This window comes from Phragmites australis, chromosome 2 (genome assembly GCF_958298935.1).
Source record: "Phragmites australis chromosome 2, lpPhrAust1.1, whole genome shotgun sequence".
Lineage (NCBI taxonomy): Eukaryota > Viridiplantae > Streptophyta > Magnoliopsida > Poales > Poaceae > Phragmites > Phragmites australis.
In genome coordinates, this window is record NC_084922.1 from 26,855,334 (window position 1) to 26,879,393 (window position 24,060).

Below are 24,060 nucleotides of genomic sequence, written 5' to 3' on the forward strand. Positions count from 1 at the left end.
CATTTTTTTCAAACTTCCTCTTTATAGAATATGATGCAAACGATATTATTTTTGAAATTTTTTTTTCACAGAAGGTCTTAGAATTGTGTCTAGTTTTTAAAGATTTTTTTGAATTTTTTTTTCGAATTTTTTAAATTCAAATTTTGATTATCGTTCGATTTCTGAAATCGGACCGGACCGAAAATATCGATAACCGCGATTTTTAAACGACGCATTTGTGAACCGTGCCCCGTCTCCTGCCGCACCAGGAGTCCATGACACCAGACGCAGGGGGGCTATGAGATCCGCACCATCTCCCGACTGCCCACACCTGGGCCTCGATGCCCGAGCTCCTGCTGTACTGAGCAACCATCAGACGAGGTGCTGCCGCCCCTGGCCGGATGCCTTGCGCCTCTGCTGATGTGCCGCCCCTGGCCGGATAGCCTGCAGCCTGCTGCCACGTGAAAGAAAAAGGAAAGCTGGCCCTGTCGGCCATGAAAAGCAACGACAACGATTGCATGCAAGCAATGAAGCACACGAAGTTGCCATGCTTCCCTGCTCCCGATGTGCTGTGCTGCCAAATAACCAGCGCAACATCCGTGCCGTGCCCCCCACCCTCTGCTGGCCTGCATGCCACGCATCCGCTACACCATCTGCTTACTGCCACACCTGAAATCGCCCGGCTGCGTGCGTGCACCCCTGCAACTAGGGATGGCAACGGGGCCAATCCCCGCGGGAAATACTTCCCTATCCTCATCTCCATTTAGCTATTAGGAAAGATTTCTTCCATTCCTATTCCCACGGGGAATTTGCGGGGATCGGGTTCTCAATGGAGATGTAAATTGAATGATATTTGATTATTTTTATATATTAATAATATGTACGTTGTATAAATAAGTAATTTATTGATATATATGAGGGTAATTAATACAAGATTGATTAAATATCATAGGTTAGACAAAAAAGAATAAGAGTAATTTATTATTTACTCTACGTAATGTAATATTTGTACATTTATATACTAAGAAAAATATGTATATATGTGATATCGGGATATAGCGGGGAGCGGGAACGGGGAGCGCCTTCCCGTCCACGTCCCCATATGAGTTCGCGGGGACGAAATCTCCCCCATCCCCGTCCCCTAATAGGAGAATTCCCCGCGGGGAATCGGGGATCGGGTCCCCATTGACATCCCTACCTGCAACAGCCCTGCAAGCCACCAAGAATTGGCGCCCTCGATACCTGCCCTCCGCACGACAACCCAACGGCACATGCACGTGATGAAGCCTGTGGCAGTACCGCCCGACGGTCGCTGCTGCCTGTAGCCGGTCGAACCACCCCTGTGCGAGGATCCCGCTCGACGCGGGTGAGCCCAGCAGCAGCCGTCGCCGGCGCCGCCCCTTGCCGACCTGTGCCATAGAGGCTGCAGTGATTAGGGTTGGAAACCCTACCCATCGAAATGCGTTTTGGGCTGGGCCGGTCCGATAGTATAAGAAAAGAAAAGAAAAAGGAGAAGTTAGAAAGAATATAAAGGAACCAAAATTAAAAAGAAAAAGGGCGTATAGAAATTTTGTAAATTAGATCCTGTAGTTTTTAAAAATTATGTAAATTTTGAAGTTATACGTAAAAACTCTCGGACTTTGTAGAAAATCCTGAAAGTACTTTTTCTTGTAGAAAAGTACTTCTTGAATTTGAATTTTGCATCGATCTTAGCAATTATACGGTATTTATTTCTATGTTATTGTTTTTACTGTTTAAATTGTCTATTATGTGTTTAAATTCAGTAATATTCATATAATAGTATAGAAAATATAAAAAAAATTACCAATCTAATTTAGCAACATGATACAATTTTAATCGTAGTAATACTTGCATCATTTGAATATGAAGATGGCTAGCATCATGGACAAGGAGTTCGCTGAGTTGAGCGCAGATGGCTGCAACTATCTCACTAGGGCGTCGGATGTCCGGATTGTATTTGAAGCGATAAAAGCTCCACGCTGCTATTGGTCTAGGAACAAATAGTACACTGGTTCACATAAAGAATGAGAATGATTAGATACTTCATTTTCTCCGCCACCATCTCTCTCCCACTTCGAAGGATGAATGTATGGCAATGATCAACACTAAGGCACTTTGAGATGCGTTGTAGGAGCATTTTTTTAATTCTTTAAGTACACTATCAAGCCTCTTACAGAGTAAGGATGGGTCTGGCTCTATTTCTGTGACTACAAGCATGTCAGAGAGTTCAACTCCGCGCTACACAGTATTTGTATAATTCTGTGTCTATGGGAAAGAGATCACAAAGAGGAAAAAATTGAGAAAACTCTCTCTTCTTTCCACCCGAATGCAGTAGAATCCACACACAATTACCGTCAATCAAAATACAAGAAGTATTCTGAACTGATTGATGTGTTGCAACTTCAAGAAATTCATGATGAAGTCATAAACAAGAGCTTATTATCCCAGCTACAAGAAAAGAGCAGTGGCCTAGAAGTCAATCACAACTCTCTCAAAGTACACAAGAATCGTAATAAGAAGCGGGAAAAGAGAGGAAGGAAAGTTGTGACACACAAGGTCAAGCTTGGTGATGATAATGGCAACACAGAGAAAGAATTCAAGTCATATTGTGAGCAGAACTAGAATCTACAAAGCATTAAAGCATATTGTGGAAGCATAACAGAAGAAGAAAAAACAGCCAGAAGCACACCTCATCATTGCAGTGAGGATGGAAGTGGACCAAGTAGCCATAATTAAAAGGGAAGCATCTCACATGGAAGTTGATGATGCTCCCACACTGAGAGTAAAAGACCTCCTAATGAAGGATGCAGAGACCTCTACTTTGTCCTCCTCCACTGCCATAGAAGATGCCATGAAGGATGAAGTGGAAAGGAAAACCATTATAGAAGAAGTGGCCAAATTTTTCGTAGACTCTATCTAGAATTAGAGTAATTAGCTATTTATTTAGTTGTTGAACTTAGAAGGATTGGATGAATGAATGGAAACTCTAGAAGAGTAAGCTTAGCAACAAACAATATTTTTCGGTATTGAATAGAATATGTGTGGTGCCCACATGAAGGAAGTGTGTTGTGGATAGTGGAACCACAAACACCATCTTAAGAGAAAATGTGTATTTTTAGTCTATCGAAAATAGCTGTGGAAAAAAGATGACTGTCACTGGTAGTAATAAATGCATAGTAGGTTCTATAAGAGCCACAGTCATACTACATATGGAAACTACTCTACACATCGAAGAAGCATTATTGTACCCTGAATCTACAAGAAACCTCTTAAGTTTTTCACGCTAACAGTTTCCATGTAGAAATTGGTGAAGAATATGAGGGAGCACCTACTCATCACTAAGTGTGATAGCGAGGTAAGAATACTAGAAAAACTTTCCTCCATGAGCAGCGGTTTGTACTACACTCGTATTAAAGAACCTGAAGTGTTCACCTGTTGTGCAGAATTATCCTCTCTATGACATGATAAATAAGGTTGCCTGTTCTTATAATGATGAGAAACAAAGTCATAGTATAAGTACGAAGAATTTCTTGAATCAAGAAGATTTCGTATACCCTGCATGTGCTATCGGGAAATCAATAAGAAGATTGTCTACCTTGAAGGTACAAAAAGAAATCCTTGCATTCTTAGATCGAATTCAGAGGGATATTTGTGGTCCTAATCAGCTATTTTCTGGCCTATTTTGGACTTTATGGTATTAATAGACGCATCCTCGAAGTGGTCGCAAGTATGTCTATTATTTACCCGTAACCACGCCTTTGCAAAGTTGATCTCGCAGATCATACAAATCAGGAATATATTTTTCTAACCATTGAGTGAAATCCATTAGAATGGACAACGCTAAAGAATTTAATTGTAAAGTGTTCGATGATTATTGCACTGGTATTGGAATTAAAGTTGAACATTCTGAACCACATGTCCACACTTAGAATTGACTAGCCGAAGCGCTGATAAAGAAAATAAAATTCATTGCTAGACCTTTATTGCAGCACTATAATTTGTCTGCTACATGTTGGAGGCATGCAATCTTACATGTTGTAGCCCTAATTAATTATAGACCATCTCACTATAGCATCCATTCAACTATGCAACTAGTGCATGGGGAAGTTCTAAAAAAATTCTATTTATGCAAACTTGGATGTATAGTTTATGTGCCAATACCGTAGTCACAACGAACCGCTATAGGACCTTTGCAGAAAGATGGAATATATGCTGGTTATGAGACAGTATCCATAATCCGATATTTAGAACCAACAACTGGAAATCTACATACGGCCCGCTTCGCTAACTGCATTTTTTATGAAAATAATTTTCCATCATTAGAGGGAGGAAATATACTCTTGGATGAAGAATGTCGGAAATTATTTGGAAGACTGATGGAATTACGGCATATGATCCTCACACTAGTGAAGCAGATGATGAAGTACAAAAAATTATCACTTTACAAAAATTAGCAAACGATCTACCTAATCATTTTTATGATTTGAAGAGCGTGACTAAGTCGCATGTGCCAACATGTAATGCACCGGAGAGGATGGAAGTACCAAAAGAAGGTACCCCTCATCTTGTCCTATGAGCTCCAAAAAATAAATAAATGATAAGAAATTTGGTTCCTCAAGTCCCAAATAGCCGGAGACGTCTAGCGAAAATGGGAAATGAGAACTTACCATAGCCGATCACAAAAAATACCCCAAAGGAAAAAGAAGGGGAGACAATTGAGACCTGGTAATGTTATGGAACCTCAGAAAGTAGGCATACCGGATTTGAATCTTCCCAGGTAGGAAGAAACCGGCAAAAATACATGCGCTGAAATAGAAATTAACGCTGTTAAACTAAAGAGACTTGCCCCAACAGTAAGAAATAATGAAGAAGCACCTGAAAATGCACCTGGAAGAAATTTTGAAGATAAAGATGTAGAAGCACTTGAAAATGCAACGCATGATGAAATAGCAATGAACTATGTGAATTTAGGGGAATCCTGGAATAGAGCAACCACAATAGTTGGTGTATACTTTGCAAATAATATTGTCGCAATTATAGATTATGATCCTAAGCCTGCATCGCTCACTAAATATAGAATGAGGTCAAATCAGGAAGATTAGGAGAAGGCAATAACAGCTAAACTATTATCCCTGAACGAAAGAGAGGTTTTTGAACTAGTATAACACACACCTCCCCACATCAAACTAGTAGGATACAAGTGGATTTTTTTTTTCGTAAGAGACATGAAAGGAATGAAATTGTGAGGTACAAAGCACGACTAGTGGCATAAGATTTCACTCAACGACCAGACGTTGATTATTAAGAAACATATTCCCTAGTGATGGGTGGCATTACCTTTAGATATTTAATCTCAATGGCAGTCAACCTGAAGTTGAAAATAAAATTAATGAATGTTGTGACCGTATATCTTTATGGGAGCCTTGATTTGGATATTTATATAAAAGTACATGAAGGAATACAATTGATAAATCAGGATAGAAAAAATAGACACTTTTATAGCGTACAATGGAAGAAGTCGTTGTATGGGTTGAAATAGTCACGTCCCAGAATTGATTTTTGCATATGAAGATGATCTAAATATCATCGGTACAAAAGATGAAATAGAAGAAGCAAGCTTGTACTTGAAGTATGAATTAGAAATGAAAGATTTGGGTAAAACCAAGTTTTACTTAGGCCTGCATCTAGAGCATGTGATAGATGGAATTTTAGTACGTCAATTAAACTACAGTCAGAAGGTGTTAGAGTGGTTTTGGTTTTTGAAAAATTATTTCCTGCTAAAATCCCTATGGTCGGAAGGTCATTGTAACCAGATCAAGATCCCTATAGACCTAGAGAAGAGAGGGAAGAAGTATTAGGACCAAAATTCCTATACTTAAGTGCAATATGTGCGTTGATGTATCTGTCTAATTGCACTAGGCCAGACATAGCGTTTGCAATAACCTACTTGCACGATATAGTGCAGAGCCCACTAAAAGGTATTAGAAGGGTTTGAAGGATATTCTGCGCTACTTGCAAGGTAGCAAAGATTTGAGTCTGTTTTATAAAAAGAATCATGATCTAAGTCTAGTTGGATACGTAGATGCTCGGTATCTGTCAGACCTGTATACAGTTAGATCATAGACTAGCTATGTTTCCGTATGTGGTAGAACTGTAATATCCTAGAAATCATCAAAGCAAAGAATTGTATTTATTTCGACGAACCACTAAAAAATTATAGCTTTATATGAAGCCGCACGTGAATGCGTATAGATTAGAAGAGTGATTATTATATCCAATAGTCATATGGTTTGAACACTGCTAACACCCCTACCATTATCTATGAAGATAATGTTACATGTGTTACACAAGTACAATAGGGATATGTGAAAGGCAACTTAATGAAGCATATCAACCTCAAGTTCTTTATGCTTATGAATTGCATAAGATAAATGAAATAAAGGTAATGCATATCAAACCATATGAAAATCTTACATATTTATTCACTAAGTCTCTCATTGCATCTAGTTTTGAAAGATGCGTTTGTGGTATTGGGATAATGAGGCTTAGAGAGTTGCATATTTTAGGGAAAGAATTTTCACATAATACTGATATGATGAATTAAATATTAGAAGATTAAGTGCCCAAATTTAATCATAAAGATTATATAAAATATTTTGGGTGGATTGTACTATTTTTTCCTTAGATGAGTTTTTCTGAAGTTTCTTATATTAAGATTTTTAAAGAGGCAATTTATGTGACCATGTCACGAGCTATGTACTCTTTCTTCTAATTTTTTCTACTGAGTTTTTGAGGAGTTTTAACGAGACATACGTATCTTCGTGAGAAGTACACATAGGGGAGTGTTAGAAAACCTGGTGTTTCATAACCAAATATTTTCTCTACTCTTATGTCTCCTTTTATAATTATTTTTTTTTATCGCTGGACTATATATGGGAGCAACGGTTTTTTAACAATTACGTCCATTAGGAAAGTCTATAACACAATTCGACCAATTACATAACTTGTCACCGGATCGCCGTGTTTGGCGCAGCAATGTGCTGCCTCATTATCTGCCCGGTTTACATAACAGAAAGAAATGGAAATAAAACTCGTGCATAGCTCTTGAGCATCATGCCAAATGCGCAGCAATGTTTTAGTATTAAGATCATGTTTGGCGGAGTTACAGCTCCCGGATTCATCTCAGTATTTGTAGGTGAATATAAAGCAGTATAAATATATATGTTTAGTCTAGAAATAAAATAACTTATATTAACACCTCTATACACTTAGCTCTAACTCTAAGAATTTCTGAAGCTATGAATATTTTGCTCAAAAATTAAAGGAGCTAAAGCTCTGCTAGACAGGATCTAAGTTTCACTCCACTGTATTTCTTCATATGCAACTGCCATCAGTTGGTACTTTGGGTTCACACATATCGTGAAATCGATGTTCTTATAACATGTTTCTAGTTCTTATAAGATTCTGCAGGCTGATCAGAAGATATTTGGAAATGATCGTAGTTATAAACGCATGCATACTTACATTCACTGATAGTGATAACTGTGTGCATCTCCAGATCAGTTTGTTCCTTCACCACAACATGACAATACTACATAACAAGTGATTACTTGTTGGATTCTCGCTGTAATGGCTTTGAGATTTGTCCTTCAATCACCAGTTTATTCAGCAGGTATATACATCTGCATTGCACATTACATTTTCTCTACTGTGTAGCGTACGGAGAGCTTATATGGCATGCACATACGTTCGCGGGAGGAGGAGGAGGGGCCTCGCTCTCCGACGACGATCAGGGGAGGACGCGGCCCCGTGCCCTACGGACGGCGTCGTCCCTGTCCGGCTCTGATGCGGGCTGGACGGCGTCCTGCTTCTCAAGGAAGGGCGGCGGGTCAGGCCGTACAGGACCTACAGGTCGGGTGGCTCTGTCCGGGTCCGGCTCCGACGCCGGCTGGACTGCGTCATCTTTGTCGGGCTCTGACGCCGGCCGGACGGAGCCCTGCTTCTTGCGGAACGGGTGGTCAGGCACCGACGCGGTCTCGCGGAAGGGGTGGTCGGACACTGACGCCTGCTGGACGGTGCTGCGCTTCACGTTGAAGGGGTGGTCGGGCACTGACGCCGGCTGGACGGTTCTATGCTTCACGTTGAAGGGTTGGTCCGGCACCGACGCCGGCTGGACGGCGTCCTGCTCCATGTTGAAGGGGTGGTCAGGCACCGACGCCGGCTGGACGGCGCCCTGCTCCATGTTGAAGGGGTGGTCGGGCACCGACGCCGGCTGGACGGTGCTGTCTTTGTCCGGCTCCGATGCAGGCCGGACGGAGCCCTGTTTCACGTTGAAGGGGTGGTCGGGCACCGAAGCCGGACGAACGGCATTATCTTTATCCGGCTCCGATGTCAGTTGGACGGCGGTGCCACCCTTTTGGAACTCCGAGACCAGACCGGAGTTTGCAGGCACGCCGGCGCCGGCGCGGAGAGGCCTCGGCAGGGCCTTGGTCTTGCAGCTGTCGTAGCACTGCCCGTAGCAGGCCTCCATGTCCTTGCCACCTGCAAACAAACCATGCAATGACACCGTTACCGCAGCCAACGTTGCCTATCGAACGGCACGCGCGTGCAAACCTAAACTCAATTTCCCAAGTCCGTGAACATGTTGACATGCTGCCAGATTACCCGCACGGAGACGGTGGCAGGACGCCCTGACGCAGGCAAGCTGGCACTGTATAGGGAGGCCGCCGACGGTAGCCAGGGGACGCTGCAGGAGCGCGTCGGGCGCGCAGGTCTTGTCGCAGGCGTAGGTGCAGTATTCGGCCATGGACTTGTCGTTGGCGACGCAGTTCTTGAAGCAGTAGTCGAAGCAGTCGGCGTCCGCGCCGCCCGCGAGCAGCGCCAGCGCCACCGCGGCCACCGCCGCCGCGGCAACCACTCGTCCGGCTGCCATGGCGGATGTATGTCTCGATCACTCAACTCGAACCAATTTGGAACTGCTTCTTTCCGCGGAATCAAAACGCGCGTGGTCTTATAGCCACCCAGCGATTCGGCGAGCCTGTCAGTCACGCCGGGCGCGTGAGAGCGACGGGGCGAAGGAGGTGCGCGCAAGAGCGAGCGGGCGAATTCTGTGTGCGCGGAGGCAGGCGTGCTGCCTTGTGCAACGGCTAGCGTGCGGTTGCTGCCCGTTGCCGTTGCCTTGTTCGGGGTCCGGGACGGCGCGCTGCCGGCAGCGGTTGCAGGGGTGGGAAGTGTGAGCGCCGGTGCCGTCCGATCGAGTGCAACGTCATCTCTGCTGGTGAGGAGCGCGGCTAGGAACCGGATAGTTGCCGGTTTGAAAGATTTTGGAGTCTGGAGAGGGTGACTCGGACGAAGTAATTCCCCAATGAATTTCATTTTGAATTACTGTTGCTTCCATGAACGTGTGTGAAGAGTCTAGTAATCATTCGGACAAAATCTATTATACTATTATTTTAGTGTTACAAGAAGCTACTATGTTCGTTTGTAAGGACACAAAATTATTATATTAATCAGAAAAAAGAAAAAGAATATAGATCCCTCGTTGTTATGAACATCTAACGATATAGATTAAACAAAAAATCTCATATCAATACGATTAATAAATAGCAAAATTCGGGATAAAAAGTTATAGAAAATTAGCAATTCGATTTTCATACTGTTTGAGAAGCAAAATATCTAGATAAATACTCCAAATAAAAAAATAATAATTGAAATTGAGGTTAGAATAGAAAAAAGAAGGATCTATATCAAATGTAGTCTTAGAAAAAAATCAAATACCTAAACAAAGTGTCTATGTAAAATACAATTAATCAAAGGTTATCGTGATAAGATATTACAGTGTAACACCCCGATTTTAAGAATTTACATTTTTTTAAAAAAATTCAAGATTATTGAATAGCTTCACCAATAGAATAGTTTTAAAATCTATTTTCTTAATCAATCGATATAAGTTATTATTTTGTATGTATTGTATGCTGAGTTTTGTTAGGAGTCAGGTCAATGCATTGGAGTTCTTTGTTTCTTTCTCTTTGGTGTTTTGAGTGAAAAAGTTTTCGAAAAGATTTTTGCAAAACTCAATAGTGAATAAGTTAATGATCTTAATGGTAGAATTCAAAATTCTTGAATTCATTATCTATTCAGTGATTAATCATATCAAATCCTTCTTTAGTTTAATTCAAATTTTTTTACAAAAGTTTCTTTTCTAAATCCTAGATATATCTAAAGTGTCCTTGAGGTCAATCTTGCTCAAGTCTAAACTCTTAGCCAAGTCTTCTAGAAGGTCCAATAAAAAGGATCCACGATATCTGTGTATATTCGTGGAGTCCAAGATAGCCTCATCTTCTCATGCAGTTTCGGAGTTTAAAATAGCCTCAAATGCAAATCTTGAAAATACCAAAATTGAAGATCTCGTAAGAGCTTAGATTTGAACCTATGGAAGTCTCTTTTTGGATAATGAAGCTAGGAGTTATGGCCCCCAAAATTAGTGTTGCGTAGATAAGTCTGAGTTCAAATAGTTTATCTTGTGATATATTTTTGAAAATCAAAATGATGTTTTCAGAAGTTCGAATGAATACCAAAGTTGTAGATATTTTCGAGTGCTATAAGATAGAGTCTAGAAACATCTAATGTGGAGTCTGAACGATGTAGATATCGTCATCGAAACATAGGGTTGCGAAAAAGGAAACCGTAACCGACTCGAACTCGAACCCGAGTCATGTCCGGCTTGGACTCCACCTCAACCAGTCGTCCCTAGCCCTACAAATAAGAGTTGCACGCCCTCTCTTATCCCTATTCCAAGCCCCTAAGCCCTAGACATCACTGCTGCCCTGCCCGTGCGCCACTGTTCACCGAAGCCGCCGTCGCCGCCCATGATGCGCTACGTTGTCGTCTCCACGAATCCTCCTTCTTCGACCATCGAAGCAAGGTAAGGACCCCTCCTTCTTCTCCCTTACCACTGTTTTACCATCATACTAAGTTCCTAGTCAAGCCCAAGCCTCACCCAAAGTCCGTTCTACGCAACCACGATCATCACTGTCGCAGACAGCCACGCCATAGCCGATTGGCAATGACGTTCCCAGCCAACCATAGATCGAATCACCATACCCTTTGTCCAGATTGTGCCCCAGGATGTTTCCCACACTCTCACTAACCAGATCGGCTATTAGAGCACCTACGCCCCCGGGAACATGATCACCATGCCCGCTGCCCCAGTCTGGACACGTTCTGCATGTGCACCAGATTTCATTCGCATTCCCCATTAATCCAGAAGTCATATGGATGTGCCATCAGCGTCACAGCGTGTCCCATAGAGTCTTCTACATGACCATAGGAGTCCTTCACCATTTAAGGAGCGACACGACCAAAACGTGGTTGCCCACCGCAGCATGTCACAGCTGTCACCCGTCTCATCTCTGCTGATCGTTTTTCCTCTCAGGGGATGATCTACCTAAACCCGTACTATAGCATTGTGTTCTCAGAAAATATGAACGTCTCTATTCAGATGGTTCCTCAAAATTCATAGCCAATCTACAGAAATGTGAGTATCTTTGTTACTGCATTTGTCCGCAGTCATCACCAAATCTAGCAGTAGGAGTCTCTGTTTTGCCGCTACCTTGGACGATCCCTTCCAAAACCAAACATTCCTTTGAGTTAGCCTTTCCACGTTTTACACCATGTGTCACTCGTTTTGCTGAAATACCACAGAAACCCAATATTGATGTCAGTGGCCACGTGCCCGATCGCTGTCTTCGATGAAACTTGAGTCGTCACCGCTATGCAGACTTATCGGTAGTATCCTTAACTTAGAAGCATAACCCAGCCATTTGATCATGTGTGGTCGAGACTGGACCTCAGCGTACCACTTATTTAATACAAGTCGATGCTTGCATAGCATGGCAAGTCATCACCACATCCTCCTCCTTAGTCTAATCAGCCATATACTTCTTGAACCTTGCACAATGAAGTTGTCTAGCCTAGAACAATGATTGCACAATAAAGTCTTTTCTAATAGGAAGATAACTCTAGTAAACCGGTCTTTACTTTTCAGCCTAATCCATCTTCCGAAAGCCTGATCTCTTTCACCTTAACTCTGATTTAGACGATTTTTATATCTAAATGTTTCTAAAATCATACCTATCCAACCATAGTATTTTTAAAGTATTTTGATGATATTTGGTATGTTGTTCTTAGTGCTTACTTTGTGTTGTTTGTCGGTAGTTCCCGCGATTAGTCGATAGCGTTCTGAAATAGTTCGAGGGACTTCAAGACTAAGGTTTCATCAACACTGAGCAGCATTGGGTAAAAGACAAGTGTACTTCTTGATCATCTTGAACCTATATTTTTAAATATTTTATTTTACAATTGCATACAGTGTTAATTTGATGGGTAGTCACCTATGTTAGGGTTTACCTAGTTTTTTCTTTATATTCCTTGAAACCTAAGTAATATGTATATAAGTTTTTTGGGTAGAATTGCTTAGCCTTGCTGTCAGGATGTTGGAAAGTGTCTTATACTTGATTAAAGAACATATACAACTTTAATAATGCACATGACGTAAAAATATGGAACCTTAGGCCTTAAGCATAGTGGTGTTATGATAGTGATCATGGTTATGTTATTGGTTTAGTATTTGCTCAAGTAACCTAAGTAAGGATCGGTTCATTGAGCGATAATCTAAGAAGTACCGTACTAACCACGATACCGATATGGGTAAGGCTTGACATACTAGTTAGAGTTCTATCTAGTGTGTGTCGGATCAGCTACAAAATAGGGCTTCTGGGTTGGAAACGATGTGGCCTTTCCGTAATCCCTAGCGGTGAAACCTAGTGAGCAGATGCATACTGGAGTGGGCTCTGGTTAGTCGTAAATGTCATGCAGTGATTTTTTAGTACCACATCACTGGCGTGTGTAAGTGTCTTATAAACACGGTAACATGGACTAGCTCATCGGGAAGCTGGACAACATCTGCAGAGTAAAATATGATATATCAGCTATGCTCACGGTCATGAGAGACTTAGATCCTCACATGATTAGTTGTTTTAAGTTATGGTTATGGTTATGGAACGCGGGCAAGCGCCGATGTCTGAAGCAGGAGATGGAAGCTTGGGTTGAGGAGGCTGTCAACAGTCTCAAATTCAGGATCTTCCGCTGCACAGATTTCCTGGGAAACGAAGTCATAGGCACGTAGGCTTTTTTGGTAATCTGACATTTCCTTCCTTCCCGCTAGCAACAAGCAACCGAATCCTACCCACATTGGAATGCGGAACCATCGGGGAAAGGCAAAACATTACGGTCCGGTGATATGAGATAGTTATGGTTTGCAAGGTGGTTAGCCTTGAGTGATAGTTATTGGGTCGTTTGGGTTACACTCACTTAACAACTACTTAATGATTTTCAATTACATTGCTGTTTACTTTACCGCATTTACGCAAATATACTATGTGTTAGCTTGTCCTTGATATAAGACTGCATATCATTATTTTCTGTATACTTGTCGAGCATGTCATGTGCTCACACTTGCTATTTTTTCTATGCCATACGACATGTGTGGCGTTGCTCAGTGAGTGAAGATATTGAAGATTATCAAGACGAGATTGTGACGTTCTAGGCGCGTGTCTCCCGATCAGTTGCTTACGGTATTGTTGGGTATCAATGCTTCTATTCCGCTGCAGATATCTACATAGAAGATAATATATGTCAACTGCTATAAGATTTAATGTTTATTCTATAAAAGTATTACTTTTATTACTTTACCTGTGACGTTCTTATGTGTGTTAAATATCTTAGACACATATAAGTTGTATTTGATTTTGTCTATTAAAACCAGGTGTGATATACAGTGAGACTAGCTATGCTATTAGCACGTGTCACCTTGCTAGTTATTTGGAAGCAAACGATGACTGGTTTTTTTTTTAAAAAAAAGATAGTTACTTTATTGATATAGTGTGCTTCTCTAAGAAAACAAAAAGCATCATAATCATGGCTTGGGTTCAAGCGTCCGATCCGAACGAACTAGTCAAATTCAGTAGATTGTCGATTTATCGCACTGTTTTCTTGATGATGGTTTGCTTCGCGAGGCAGGTTATTTGGTGCACACGTTTGGAAGAAGGGGATTGCTCTGGTGATTGAAGCCTTCGTTCACCCTTCCAGTGAGCTATAGATCGTCGCTGACTCCGTTCCTCGCGTCTGTACCTAATGCGTCGACTGTTCCTCTCATGATCTCCTCGACGGGTGCCGCGGCTTCCTTCGTCGCACCCGCCGAAACAACCGATGCCGAGCGGATCGACGGAATGAAAACAACCCTTGGCTTCTTTCATCGCAATCCAAGATATATTTTCTTTTGAGACTCATGCACGCTTATCACGGCTCATGTGAGAATTACATTCGTTTTGTAAACGAGAAGAAATTGAAATCTGGAGATCGATCTGATCCGGGTACATCCAGCAAGAGCAGTAGAAACTTGTTTTCTAAACTTAAGTTCACAATGTATATATATGTTGTGTGTACTATATGTGCACAAGATATATTTCAGTTCATCACGCAGCCATGCATAGAAGTAGGCATACATATGGTTTATGCCAAATTTACATCCATCGAGATATTTCTCTATTCTTGTTCACATATATATCTATATGTACGTTGTCACGGATGAGTTATATATCCATCAATTGTTGTTGGGCGACATGGTAGGGGAACCCGGCATCAGTGGCACCTGCACCGGCGGCTCTGGCGGCACAGGCGCCGGAGCCGGCCCCGGCTTCGGCCCGGGCTTCGGTGGCTTCGGTCCAGGCTTCGGCTTTCCGCTATCGTCGTCTTCGTCTTCGTCCTCGTCCTCATCATCATGGTGCTGTTGGTGGTCATGATGACGGCGGTGGTGGTAGCATCTGTGGCTGCATCCCTTGAAGCAAGCCGCTCTCCCATAACTATCTGTAGATGGGATTAAAAAAACGCGTTACGTTAACAGAGCCACGGGCTTAATCAAGATTCTGAAGTAGGACTCAGATCATAAAGGCAAGTGCTGAACGTACATGGTGCCATGTAGAGGCAGGAGTGGGATACGCAGTGGTGGTAGCAGACGCCGGGCACGTAGTCGATGCAGTCTTCCGTGCACTCCTCCCTGCACTCGTCGTAGTCGTCGTCTTCGCCGTGGTGGTCGTGGTGGTCGACGGGTACGGAGACGGCAAGCGTGCGGACGCGGTTCGTAGTGACGACGGCGGCATCGTCGTAGTCGTCGTCGCACTTTCTCATGCAGGACTTGTAGCACTTGTGGTACATGTGGTGATCGTAATCCTCCCATGCCGCGGCGGAGGAGAGCGCCGCCACGGCCAGGAGGACGGCGAGCAGCACGATCTTGGAGCGCGCCATTGCTGGCCCGGATCGTCCAAGGCGAGGTGGAGCTAGCTCGAGGACGGGGTGCGCTGCTTGGCGCGGCTGCAGGGTTGCATTTATACTGCGCCAGAGCTAGCTAGCTGTAGCATGCAGTGCTAGCTTGCACTGCCGTGCACGCAACGGCGCCATGCGAGCATGCCGCAAGCATGAGGCCGGCTGCAGCGGCAACCTGCAACTGCAAGGTGTGTGAGGCGGTATAGAGCAAGACACATGGCAACTAATTAAATTTCTCGAATTTGAATGCATGACATCCAAAAAAAGCATTTGAATACACAAATACATGAAAGCATGTGATTTATGGTAACAAAAACTAAGACGGTATGTACGTAGTCGCAAGGTTTTCAACTTGATACTTAGTTTTGATAGCACTGGATACTTTTGTTTTAAAATTAAGCTCAATATAATGTATATGTAGTGTGTAGTGTGTACTATGCATACGATAAATTTCAGTACATCACGCAGCCATGTATAGAAGTAGGCATACATATGGTTTATGCCAAATTTACAGCCACCGAGATAGATAATACTCTCTTCTTGTTATCGAACAAAGCAATAATAATTAGTACTCGCTTTGCAAGTCTACTTAATCGTATTTTTTTATATGCATGTATATATGCATGTTGTCACAAATGAGTCATCCATCAATTGTTGTTGGGTGACACGGTGGGGCGACCCGGCATCTGTGGCTTTGGCTCGGGCTTCCGCTCTGGCTTGGGCAGTACCAGCTTCGGCGGTATGGGCGCCGGTGCCGGCCCTGGCTTTAGTTCTAGCTTGGACAGTGCTGGCTTCGGCCCGGGCTTCGGTGGCACAGGTGGCTTGGATGACACGATGGGGGAATCCGGCGTCTGCACCAGCGGCTTGGGCCTGGGCTTCTGTGGCACTGGCGTTGGCCCTGCCTTGGGCGGTTTCGGCTTTGGCCCGGACTTTGGTGGCATAGGTGGCTTGGACGACACGATGGGGGAACCTGGCGTCTGTGGCGTCTGCACCGGTGGCTTGGGCCCGGGCTTCGGTGGCACTGGCGCTGGCCCTGGCTTGGGCGGTTTTGGCTTTGGCCCGGGTTTTGGTGGTCCGGGTTTGGGAGGGCGTGGCTTCGGATTGTCGTGGTGGTCATCGTCATCGTCATCATCGTCGTCGTCATCATGATGATGGTGGTGGTGATGGTGATGGTGGTGGTGATAACATCTGTGGCCGCATCCCTTGAAGCAAGCCGCTCTCCGATAGCTATCTGTAGATGGACAAAAAATACAACGCATACATTGACAGAGCCACGGGATCAATCAAGATTGAGGAGCAGGACTAGAGTACATAAAGGCAAGCACTGAACGTACACGGTGGCATGTAGAGGCAGGAGTGGGAGACGCAGTGGTGGTAGCAGATGCCGGGCACGTAGTCGATGCAGTCTTCCGTGCACACCTGCCTGCACTCGTCGTCGTCGTCATCGTCGTCGTCGTCGTCATCGTCGTCATCATCGTGGATATAGTCGTGATCGTGATCGTTGTGGTCATGGTCGTCGGATATGGATGCGGCGAGGGCACGAACGACGCCAGTGGAGATGGCGTCGTCGTCGTTGTCATCGTCGTCATAGTCGTCATCACATTTCCTCATGCAGGACCTGTAGCACTTGCGGTACATGTGCTGGTCGTAGCCCTGCCCCGCCGCCGCAGTGAAGAGCACGGCGGCGCCCAGGAGGACGGCGAGCCCGACCGCCTTGGATGAGCGCGCCATTGCTGGCCCTGGCCGATATCGTCCAAGGTCAGGTGCAGCCATGCAGCTCGATGGACGAGGTGCGCGTGACTTCGCGAGAGGGTGCATATATACTGCGCCAAAGGTAGCTGTAGCCGGCCTGCAGCGCTAGCTTGCGCTGCTCTGTACGCAGCGCCATGCGTCCATGCAGGAAGCATGAGGCCGGATGCAGCGGCGACCTGCAGGAAGTGTGTGAAGCGGCCGGTAGCGAAACAGAAACCAGGCCAACTAAAAGCATTCCAATATACGCAACCACGAAAGCATGTCATCTATGGTGAAAGGAAAAAAAACGCAAAAACATGATGTCGCAACGTTTGCGAGTTGATATATACTTAGTTTGATTGCATTGGGTGCTGTGGTCGGACGCAGTGGCGGAGAATATCCGACTCAATTAGTGTGGCAGCAATACGCAAATGATGAGGTTGTGATGGCCATTGCTCCATTGGTGTGGCAATTGGGATTTGACGCTCATTGTTTCACTGGCATGTGGCCTCTGTGATAGCTATCCTTAGTAATCTTGTGCGCATTTTTCATTTGTATTACGGCAATGCATATAGGAGCTGCATGTTCAGATAAGACCGGTTCAGCCGGGGCTCTAGCGGCAGCACGTAGTTAGCGTTTTTTCAGCTGTTAGTGGCCCATCTTGATGCCCGTTGTGGGATGGCACAATGTGCGGATCTAGTGTTTACGAGGTCACGTTTTGCATGTAACAAACCCCAGATTGTGGAGGGAATAAATAGACCAGAAGACCGCAAAGGGGTTGGCACCCAGTGCAAATATTCTGTTCTTGCTCTCTGTTCTTTAGTTTTTCAGTTTTTCGTCAGGTTACTGTTCATCTCTGAACTTTTTCAGCCTGTGCGAGATTCTGAGAGTCTTCAACCCGTGCGAGAGTGAGAGCGTTTTGCTGTCAATTGGTATCAGAGCCACGGCTGTGATCCAACGACGATGTCGACGGAGGGAGGTGGTCGGTATACCCCGCCGTCGAGACGCGGCGGCGGCGCAGAAGGCGCCCAATTCCCGCTCGTTCCGCTGTCACGGGAGGCCAGCGCTGGTGCGAGGCTTCCAACTCTGACGAGGACCAACTACCCCGACTAGGCGCTGCTAATGCGCGTCAATTTGCAGGCGCAAGGGCTGTGGACGGCGATTGACCCCGGCTACGCCGAGTATCGCGAGGATCGCTCGGCGCTCTCGGCAATTCTCCAAGTTGTGCCGCGCGAGATGTTGCGCGCACTGGCGCAGCATGACACCGCCAAGACGGCGTGGGACGCCATCAAGACCATGCGGGTCGGCGTCGATCGTGTGCGGGAGGCGAAGGAACAAGCTTTCCGGCAACAATTTGAGTCGATGCGATTCAAGGAAGGAGAAACGCTAGAGGAATTCGCGATGCGGCTCACCGCCGTCGTCGCCGACATACGTGACATGGGAGGCACCGTCGAGGACCAATACGTGAACAAAAGGCTGCTTCGTGTAGTCCCCAAGAAGTACAAACAAGTGGCGATCTCGATCGAGCAGCTCCTCGACATCAAAACCATGCCCATGGAGGAACTCGTGGGACGACTCTCCTCTGTTGATGATCACTATAACGACGAGGCAGAGGCATCTAGCGGGAAACTGTTCCTCACCGAGGAACAGTGGCTGGCTCGTATGAAGCAGCGGGAGCAGGATGGCTCTAGCGGCAGCAGCAAGAACCGAGGTGGCGCTGGTGGGAAAGGGCACCGAGGCAAGAATGCCGGATCACCGAGAGGCAAGGAGGCTGCCACTGGCAGCAACGGCGGCCGCGACATCTCAAAGATAAAGTGCTTCAATTGCCAAGAATACGGTCATTACTGGAATCAATGCCGCAATCCACGTCGCCAGCGCAAAGGAGAGGTGAACATGGTGCAGGCAGAAGAAGAGCCGACCCTGCTCATGGCTCATGTCATGGGGGTGTCTCTCGTCAGCGAGACGACCCTCGATCGAACACCCTGCATCCAGGAGGTGTACCTCAGTGAGACGAAGGCCAAAGCTGTGGAGCTAGGCGATGGGAGTGACGAGGTCACCACCGATGTGTGGTTCCTGGACACAGGAGCCACAAACCACATGACTGGCGCACGCTCCGCGTTCGCTGAGCTCGACTCCGGCATCATCGGCTCAGTGAAGTTCGGTGACGGCTCCGTGGTAGAAATCCAGGGGCGCGGCACCGTGCTATTCGAGTGCAAGAACGGGGAACACCGGGCGCTGGAGGGAGTGTACTATATACCGAAGCTCCGTAACAATATCGTGAGCGTCGGCCACCTCGACGAGAGTAACTACGACATCCACATACGCCGAGGTGTCCTCACACTACGCGACCCCGACGATCTCCTGCTCACCAAGGTACAACGCTCTCCGAGCCGCCTGTATGTCTTACGCCTGAATATGGCAAAACCTGTGTGTCTGGCGGCGAGCGGCACCGAGGCGGCATGGCGGTGGCACGCTCGTTTCGGCCATCTGAATTTTCAGGCGCTCCGGAGGCTGGCGCAAGGCGAGATGGTCCGCGGGCTCCCGACACTTGATCACGTCGATCAGTTGTGCCATGGGTGCCTCGTGGGCAAGCAGCGGCGTGTTCCGTTCCCGGAGGAAGCCAAGTACCGAGTGCAGACGGCGCTCGAGCTGGTGCACGGAGACCTGTGCGGTCCAATTGCACTGGCCACACCGGGCGGCAGGAAGTATTTCCTGTTGCTCGTTGACGATATGAGCCGACATATGTGGATTCGGCTTCTCTCCGGCAAGCACGAAGCGGCGGCGGCGATAAAGCAATTTCAGAGCGGTGCCGAGGTTGAAACCGGCCGCAAGCTGATGGCTCTCCGCACTGATCGGGGGGGGGGGGTGAGTTCACTTCCGTGGAGTTCATGGAATACTGTGCCGACCGTGGGGTGAGACGTCAACTCACCGCACCTTACACGCCGCAGCAGAATGGCGTCGTTGAGCGGCGAAACCAAACCGTGGTCGCCACGGCGCGGTCCATGTTGAAGGCAGCCGGAATGCCAGTGTATTTCTGGGGTGAAGCAGTGGTGACGGCGGTGTATGTGCTGAATAGATCACCGACAAAGAGTCTTGATGGGGTGACGCCCTATGAAGCATGGAACGGGAGACGTCCCTCGGTCGAACACCTTCGTGTGTTCGGGTGTGTTGGCTACGTGAAGACGGCGAAACCAAACTTGAGAAAACTGGATGATCGCGGCACAAGGATGGTCTTCATCGGCTATGAGCAGGGCTCCAAGGCCTATCGTATGTATGATCCTGTGCTACGGCGTGTCTGCGTGTCGCGCAACGTCGTTTTCGACGAGTCGGCGTTCTGGGATTGTAGCAGCCATGAGGATGACGGAGGCGGCGAAGAAGACTTCACTGTGGAGTATTATGTTGCTCCACAGGCCAGGGGTGTCACCTCTGACATGACACGAGAAGCGGGCAATGAGGCGCAAGGCGACTTGCCGGCGGGCGCGGCGGCCGCGCCCATGACGGTGTCCTCGGCGTCGTCAATGATCCCGCCCACGACTACATCATGTGCCTCGGCCGGAGTTGAGTTTTGCACTCCTCCAACCGACGCAAGCACTGGAATCGACAAGGCGCCACGCCGTTACCGAATGGTGGCGAACACGCTCGCCACGACAACGCCGATCCTCTACTTCGACTACGACAGTGAATGCCTGTTGGCAATGGAGGAACCAGCAAGCTTCGCAGAGGCTGAGAAGGAGAGCTGCTGGAGGAGGGCAATGGTCGAGGAGATGAACTCAATTGAAGGTAACAAGACTTGGACACTCACTGATTTGCCGCCAGGAGTTGGGCCGATTGGTCTGAAATGGGTGTTTAAGATAAAGCGTGATGCAAATGGAGCTGTCTTAAAGTACAAAGCCAGGCTCGTTGCAAAGGGCTATGTTCAACAACATGGAGTCGACTATGATGAAGTATTCGCACCTGTGGCAAGGATGGAAACTGTGAGGCTGTTGATTGCACTAGCAGCCCAAGGTGGATGGGAAATTCACCACATGGATGTTAAGTCGGCCTTCCTGAATGGAGAACTTGAAGAGGATGTTTATGTTGTTTAGCCCCCCGACTTTGTTGATGATGACAACCCAGCAAAGGTGCTAAAGCTCAAGAAAGCATTGTATGGCCTCAAGCAAGCTCCACGTGCTTGGAATGCTAAGTTAGATGAAAGCTTGAATTCTCTGAATTTTGTCAGGTCGGCAACAGAACATGCCGTATATACAAGAGGAAAGGGAGAATCAAGGCTAATTGTGGGAGTTTATGTTGATGATTTGATAATCACGGGAGCAAATGTGCTTGAAGTTGACAGATTCAAGAAGCAAATGCAGGAAATGTTCAGCATGAGTGACCTTGGGCTGTTAAGCTATTATTTGGGGATGGAGGTCTGTTAGACTAAGGAACATGTGAGTATTTGTCAAGCAGCATATGTAGAAAAGATTGTCAGCAAGGCTGGCATGGAAGGATGCAACACTGCTCAAGTCCCCATGGAGTCCAGGCTGAAGCTGAGCAAAGAAGGATCAGGACAGCCGGTTGATGCTACACTTTACAGAAGTGTGGTAGGGAGTCTCAGATACCTTGTGAACACAAGGCCAGATTTGGCTTTCTCAGTGGGATATGTGAGCAGGTTCATGGAGGCTCCCACAACTGATCATTGGGCTGCAGTCAAACATATACTAAGGTATGTGAATGGAACATTGAAGCTTGGCTGCAAGTATGACAAGAATAGAGGAGGTCTTCAGCTAACTGGTTTCAGTGACAGTGATATGGCTGGAGATATCAGTGATAGGAAGAGCACAACAGGTGTTTTGTTCATGTTAGGAAAAAATTTGATCAGTTGGCAGTCTCAAAAACAGAAGGTGGTGGCCTTATCATCATGTGAGGCTGAATATATTGCAGCCACTACTGCTGCTTGTCAGGGAATATGGCTCAGTAGGTTGCTGGGAGAACTGATGCTTGAAGATCCTTGTTGTGCTGTTCTGAAGGTTGATAACAAATCTGCAATCAACCTCTGCAAAAATCCTGTGCTCCACGACAGAAGCAAACACATCGATACACGTTTTCATTTCATCAGGGAGTGTGTTGAAGGAAGAAAAATGAAAGTGGAGTACATTTGTTCAGAGGAGCAGCTTGCTGATATCTTGACAAAGCCACTGGGCAGAGTCCGGTTTCAGGAGCTGAGAAAGAAGCTGGGCTTGGTTCAGGCTCAGGCGCATCAAGATTAGGGGGTGTTTTGATAGCTATCCTTAGTAATCTTGTGCGCATTTTTCATTTGTATTACGGCAATGCATATAGGAGCTGCATGTTCAGATAAGACCGGTTCAGCCGGGGCTCTAGCGGCAGCACGTAGTTAGCGTTTTTTCAGCTGTTAGTGGCCCATCTTGATGCCCGTTGTGGGATGGCACAATGTGCGGATCTAGTGTTTACGAGGTCACGTTTTGCATGTAACAAACCCCAGATTGTGGAGGGAATAAATAGACCAGAAGACCGCAAAGGGGTTGGCACCCAGTGCAAATATTCTGTTCTTGCTCTCTGTTCTTTAGTTTTTCAGTTTTTCGTCAGGTTACTGTTCATCTCTGAACTTTTTCAGCCTGTGCGAGATTCTGAGAGTCTTCAACCCGTGCGAGAGTGAGAGCGTTTTGCTGTCACTCTGGACCTACATTCCAGTGTGACATTCCAGAATTATCATTGAATTGGGTGTCACAGCCCGAAATAACCCAAGAGGCTGGCAGGGAAAAAAATCGGCTGAAAACCGGTGATAAACCCTGAAGGCTGGCGCAGAAATGGTGTGCAACAGCTCTTGGCCTTCCGTTGGCACCAAAGTAATTCCAAGCATGAGCTCAACCTGGGTAGCTACTGCTAGCTAATCTGATCTTTTCGTCTGTCTAAACTTTGTTTGATTTATAATTTGTTTCCAGTTGTTGCTATAGTGTATAAACAACTATGTTTCACGTCTCATTTTTGTTTTCCTAAAATCCATTGAGGCTATATGCCACAGTTGAAGCTTCAAGCTGGCATTTCCGAAGAGAAAAACCACGTGAACTTTGAACCTAAGATTTGGATGAAACTTGCATTCGAAAACGTGAAATGCACGCGAATCTTGGACCTTGGGGTTTCATACTCATTGAAACATGTGAAGCTGAACTTGAAACTTGCATCCCAGCGGGACTGATTGTAATAGGATACCATTGTTTTTTTTTTATGAAATAGGATACCATTGTCTAGTCGCCTCTTGATCTTGTTTAAACAAGGACCAACTTCAACAGAACTAGGCATTCACCAAATATGGCACTCTATCTTAATTCACACCTCTGAAATTAAATCATCATAGTTTTGAGTGGTTGTCATTCCTCGTCTGTCAGTTGTGACGAAGTTACTGCTGAGAACCAGATATCTTTTTTTAGAGAGAGAATCAGAGATCCTTGTTTAAGAGAGAGGAGAGAGAACCAGATATCTAAACTGACTTATCGAGATTGGGCTGGATCTATATGGGAGGACCAATCCTGATTGAGAGTTTTTTTATTTTTTTATTTTTTTATTAAATATTTAAATAAATAGACTTTTGATGGCAAGATTTGCAGAAATATGCGCCTACCATCCTCTTAAAGATTTGTAAAATTGATGGAAAATGCTTATTTTAATCTGAAAAAAAGGAAGATGAGAGGAGAGGAAAGAGAGGCAGCACGACGAAGCCCTACTGTTTTTGATCTGCGAATTTTGGATCATGTTTTTCAGTAAATTTTTTATACTTATGTTTTTATTAGTAATTGAAGTACCACTAGATCTAGGGTTTAGCGGTATAACAATAGCTATATTAGATACAACCTAGGGTTTAGAAATGTAGAATATGCTGTATTTTGTAGTATATTGTAAATATTAATTACAACATGGTAGAATAGCTATCAGATGCATAGTAGTATTTAGAGT

At 45.5% G+C, this 24,060-nt stretch overlaps 4 protein-coding genes across 4 annotated transcripts; 2 read left to right on the forward strand and 2 right to left on the reverse strand.

Annotated features, from left to right (window-relative positions):
* Positions 1 to 7,789: 7,789 nt before the first annotated feature.
* On the reverse strand, positions 7,790 to 8,932 carry LOC133904580 (uncharacterized). Its single transcript, XM_062346065.1, has 4 exons — positions 8,665 to 8,932; positions 8,453 to 8,541; positions 8,162 to 8,296; positions 7,790 to 8,035 (listed from the first exon to the last, which is right to left on the reverse strand). Exons 1-4 carry the CDS (start codon positions 8,930 to 8,932, stop codon positions 7,790 to 7,792), a joined length of 738 nt encoding a protein of 245 aa, XP_062202049.1.
* Positions 8,933 to 14,662: 5,730 nt separating this feature from the next.
* Positions 14,663 to 15,363, reverse strand: LOC133904591 (uncharacterized). The gene is made up of 2 exons (XM_062346074.1): positions 15,027 to 15,363; positions 14,663 to 14,925 (listed from the first exon to the last, which is right to left on the reverse strand). Exons 1-2 carry the CDS (start codon positions 15,361 to 15,363, stop codon positions 14,663 to 14,665), a joined length of 600 nt encoding a protein of 199 aa, XP_062202058.1.
* Positions 15,364 to 15,514: 151 nt separating this feature from the next.
* Positions 15,515 to 17,103, forward strand: LOC133904600 (uncharacterized). Its single transcript, XM_062346081.1, has 3 exons — positions 15,515 to 15,573; positions 16,469 to 16,612; positions 16,716 to 17,103. The coding sequence occupies exons 1-3, from the start codon at positions 15,515 to 15,517 to the stop codon at positions 17,101 to 17,103; spliced, it is 591 nt and encodes a 196-aa protein (XP_062202065.1).
* A 4,487-nt stretch (positions 17,104 to 21,590) lies between these two features.
* Positions 21,591 to 22,358, forward strand: LOC133904627 (secreted RxLR effector protein 161-like). The gene has a single exon (XM_062346099.1). The coding sequence runs from the start codon at positions 21,591 to 21,593 to the stop codon at positions 22,356 to 22,358; it is 768 nt and encodes a 255-aa protein (XP_062202083.1).
* The last annotated feature ends 1,702 nt before the right edge of the window (positions 22,359 to 24,060 follow it).

Bases quoted from the DNA above. Each gene is read 5' to 3' on its own strand.
- LOC133904580 (XM_062346065.1), bottom strand. From the start codon at position 8,932: ATGGCAGCCGGACGAGTGGTTGCCGCGGCGGCGGTGGCCGCGGTGGCG. The intron at 8,297-8,452 runs GTGCCTGCAAAC...CCTGCATCGGAG, and splicing joins CTCTCCGCGCCGGCGCCGGC to CCGGACAAAGACAGCACCGT. The intron at 8,036-8,161 runs GTGCCGGACCAA...CCCTTCCGCGAG, and splicing joins ACGCCGTCCAGCCGGCGTCG to ACCGCGTCGGTGCCTGACCA.
- LOC133904591 (XM_062346074.1), bottom strand. From the start codon at position 15,363: ATGGCGCGCTCCAAGATCGTGCTGCTCGCCGTCCTCCTGGCCGTGGCG. The intron at 14,926-15,026 runs GTACGTTCAGCA...TCCCATCTACAG, and splicing joins CTGCCTCTACATGGCACCAT to ATAGTTATGGGAGAGCGGCT.
- LOC133904600 (XM_062346081.1), top strand. From the start codon at position 15,515: ATGCGAGCATGCCGCAAGCATGAGGCCGGCTGCAGCGGCAACCTGCAA. The intron at 15,574-16,468 runs GTGAGGCGGTAT...CGGGTTTGGGAG, and splicing joins AACCTGCAACTGCAAGGTGT to GGCGTGGCTTCGGATTGTCG. The intron at 16,613-16,715 runs CTGTAGATGGAC...CACTGAACGTAC, and splicing joins AGCCGCTCTCCGATAGCTAT to ACGGTGGCATGTAGAGGCAG.
- LOC133904627 (XM_062346099.1), top strand. From the start codon at position 21,591: ATGGAAGGATGCAACACTGCTCAAGTCCCCATGGAGTCCAGGCTGAAG.